The sequence below is a fragment of the Eimeria acervulina genome, genomic scaffold (genome assembly GCF_000499425.1).
Source record: "Eimeria acervulina Houghton genomic scaffold, Eah_scaff2043, whole genome shotgun sequence".
NCBI lineage: Eukaryota > Apicomplexa > Conoidasida > Eucoccidiorida > Eimeriidae > Eimeria > Eimeria acervulina.
The window spans coordinates 1-3674 of NW_013548707.1; the positions used below are offsets into that span (position 1 = coordinate 1).

The following is a 3674-nucleotide window of genomic DNA, read 5'->3' on the forward strand; positions in this document are numbered from 1 at the left end:
TAACCCACCCATAAATACTAGACGGTACATACCTCTATATATATATATATATATATATATATCGATACACATCTAGTGCTACATATATGATAATAGTCCTATATAGGTACATGTATAGCAGTATATATATATATATATACATATATATTAGGTGCATGCATGCGCTATGCTTGTGCAGCCCCAGTGGAGTACCCTGGCCCTCCCTTATACTATCCGGGGTCTCGGGGTTCGTGGATAGAGGGGAGTGTATGTCCCCCTTGCTGCACTTTGTCTCCACCTCGGCCCCCTCCTCGTCTCGTTCCTAAGAAGCCCAGCAAAAAGACTCTAACTCTGTTTGACTCAGACGAAAATAGATATGAGTTATACTCTGTGGGGCCCCACTGGTTTCCTCTACGCCGCAGACGCCAAGGCCTCAATGCCCTCTGTACGTACACCCCAACACACTCAACAACCCTAGACCCTAACCAGCTGCTGCAGCAGCAGCTGCTGCAGCAGCAGTAGCTGCAGTCGCTGCAGGTAAACGCATGGAAGCAGCAGCAGCGGCGTGGGGCTACTACCACTGCTGCTATTGCTGCTGCTGCTGCGCTGCTAAACAGCTGCTCCGTGTGGTGCTTGAGATGTTCTGCTGCAGCAAACAACACCGGGAAGGACGGGCGCACCTCCCGCAGCTGCTGCTTAGCGGGGCCCGGCCCTGCAGGCTTCCCTGGGGGCCCCCAAGATCAGCGTGCAGTGGATGTCTCCATTCAAACTGCAGCACAGCTGCGCCCAGCAGCAGCAGGAGAAAGACCTGAGGGCTTCGCTACAAGCTGTAAGCTCGCTGCTGTCCCCTCAGCAAACGAAGACAAAGAGACAGCTCTGTCTCCCGTCTCTGTTTGTCTGTTAATGCCTCGGCTTTAGGAAAGCATCTTCTTCACTTGGATGTTCGCTAGCTAGTTCATACATAGCAGCTAGCTAGCACATACATAGAATCTAGCTATCTCATAGCAGCTTGTTACTTCATAGCAGTTTCTCTGTTCGCATCATTTAGAAGGTAGTTTGCGCACACCAGCTAGCTGGGTTACACAAGGCAGATAGCTAGCTAGCTAGCTAGCTAGCTAATATCAGTTAGCTAGCTAGCTAGCTAGCTTGTGACAGTTAACTGGCTAGCTATCTCACCCCAGCTAGCTGTCTGACCTCAGCTAGTTAGTATCCTCGTAATGAACTGACATTGAGTAGAGAGTGGTGTTTGTCTCTCTGCAGGGTTAGGAGACTCAATGGGGCCCTCGGGGCCCCCTGGGGGCCCCCCAAAAGTAGGGGCCCCCTTAGCTGCGCCTGTTGTAGCTCCAGCTGGACAGCAAGCGGGAACCTCTCCTCCCGGAGTTGCTGCTGCTTCTCCTGCTGCTGCTGCTGCTGCTGAGCCTCGAGTAAAGATTCGATATGTTGCTGATGATGGGACTGTCAGCAGCATGCAGAAGAATACTATTGAAGTGTACATTGATGATGTCTTAGTGCATGAACAAACTCTGCCCCCTGAGCGAGACCTCTCTGGTGCTGAGTTTAAAGCAGGTTAGTATTAAAAGAAAAACAAGACAATAAAAAAAGCAAAAGATATAAACTCTCCTCAGTGCAGCCCCGTCTGCATGCAATGCATGCATGCATACCATCTCTGTGCTGCTGCTGCTCGATTATAGCTGCTGTTTCGCTGCCGCGGCGGCTTAGAGACTGATGGTTTGCTGCTGCTGCCTTGCTGCTACTGCTTTGGTGCTGCTGCTGCAGTATTGCTGCCGCTGCTTTGTTAGAACTGCTGTGCTGCTGCCGCTTTGCTGCTGCTGCTTGGCTAGTGCTGCGTTGCTGATGCTGCTTTGCTGCTGCTGCAGTACTGTCAACGCCTACTGGGGCTCCTGTGGTGCTAAACTTTGCTCGAAATGGAGAAGACGGCAAGCCGACAGTGTACATCACAGAAGGGAGGGACCTCAACCCTTCCTTTGCTGCTGCTGGGGGGCCCTTAATGTATGGGGGGGCCCCCCTGTACACTGAGAGCTCTTTTGCCCCAGTGCCTCTACGTGGTGCGTCACTGAACGAGCTGTCTATACCAGCAGCATCAGCTGCAACATTTGATGCTGCGGCTGCAGTAGCAGCTAGCGCAGCAGCATCAGCAGCACCAGCAGAAGAGGCTCCTGCTCAGCAGCAGAGCTCTAGCTGCTGCTTTACATCCACCTGTTTCTCAAGGCAGGCCCAGCAGCCGTTAGAGACAGGCGCTGGCGCTGAGGGAGACAGGGAAGCGGCCCCTGTAGACGTAGTTCTGAGTGCTGCGTATCCTTTAGCTGCAGATAAGAAGATTGCTGCAGGCTCTCTAAGCCCCAAAGTAGAGCCCCCTGCAGATGCATGCATCATTGGGCAGTACTTTAAGGGCTGCTGCGGTCCACAGCGCACTGCGCGCAACACTCAGACTCCACCTCAGTGGCAGCAAGTAAGAAACATCTCTATGCTGTTTGCTTGCTCATCTGATGCCTCGTAAGGCTCCTTCGTTCTTCTGTCTCTCTCTGTTTCCTTCTCTATCTCGCTGTCTCTCTGTCTCTGTCTCAGTGTCTCTGCCTCTGTTCTTGTCTCTGTCTCTGTCCCTGTCTCAGTCTCTCTGTCTCTATCTCTGTCTCTGTCTCTGTCTCTGTTCTTCTCTCTCTCTCTCTCTCTGTCTCTCCTTCTCGCTGTCTCTGTCGTTTCCTCTCCCGCTGTCTGTTTGTCTCTCTTTGGCTCTTTTTCTGTGCACCTCTGTCTACTCATCTGTCTCCGTTTGTCTCTCTCGCTATCTCTCTTTTTCTTTATCTCTCCTCTCTCTCTCTCTCATATATATATATATATATTGCTCTCTCTTATGATATCTCTCTCGCCACTGAGGAGACAGGAGGAAGAAAAGAACGAAGACAAACGAAGTATGGTGCTGCGGTCTCCTCTCTTTTTGCATGCAGGTGCAGCTGCAGCAAGCAATACCAGTTGTCCCTTCTCAGGTGTATACGGCACCTCGCGCTGGAGTTCAGACGTGTGCTCTTCCGATCTAGCGCTGAGCTGCTGCTGCCACTGCTGGTGCTGCTGCTGCTGCTGCTGCTGGTGCTGCTGCTGCGCAGCCCTGAGAACACCAGGGGCCCCTAATTCAGGTGTATGTACACCGCAGCTACGGAGGACCCCTACTACAATTGACTTGAGCAGTGCCGAGTCTAACGCTTAATAACTTCTTTCTTAACAGCAGTTATTCTGATGGAGCTGTGAGTGTGGGGCTGCATGCACAGAGACGCACCGCTGCAGCAGCAGCAGCAGCAGCACTCCTTTGCTGCTGCACCCCACAGCAGGTGCTGCTACTCAGAAAGAAGTACGGGGATTCGTTATTCCCTTTCTATGCATGCACTGACACAGCCTAAATAGTATTTTGCTTCTTAATAAAAGACATGCAGCAGCAAAAGGCCCTCGGAGATGCTGCTGTAGATATGAATTTAAGTTGGCTGTTTGGTAGTCTTAGTATTAATATTATCTTTACTGTTACCTGTTTGTATTATTATTAGTATTTGTCTTAGTATTATTATTACTGCTGGTGTTATTATTATTAGTATTATTGTTAGTTTTATTATTATTAGTATTTTGATATATATATATATATATATATATGTACATATATATATATGCGCATATGCCTATATATGTAT

General features: G+C 50.0%; 1 protein-coding gene across 1 annotated transcript; it reads left to right on the forward strand.

Moving 5' to 3' along the window:
* Positions 1–178: 178 nt before the first annotated feature.
* EAH_00064740 (hypothetical protein, conserved) lies at positions 179–3035 on the forward strand (the record flags this gene model as incomplete). The annotated part of the gene is made up of 5 exons (XM_013392930.1): positions 179–424; positions 632–808; positions 1240–1545; positions 1857–2449; positions 2946–3035. Coding segments are annotated over 5 exons (1412 nt in total), but the record flags the coding sequence as incomplete, so codon positions are not given.
* Between the last annotated feature and the right edge of the window lie 639 nt (positions 3036–3674).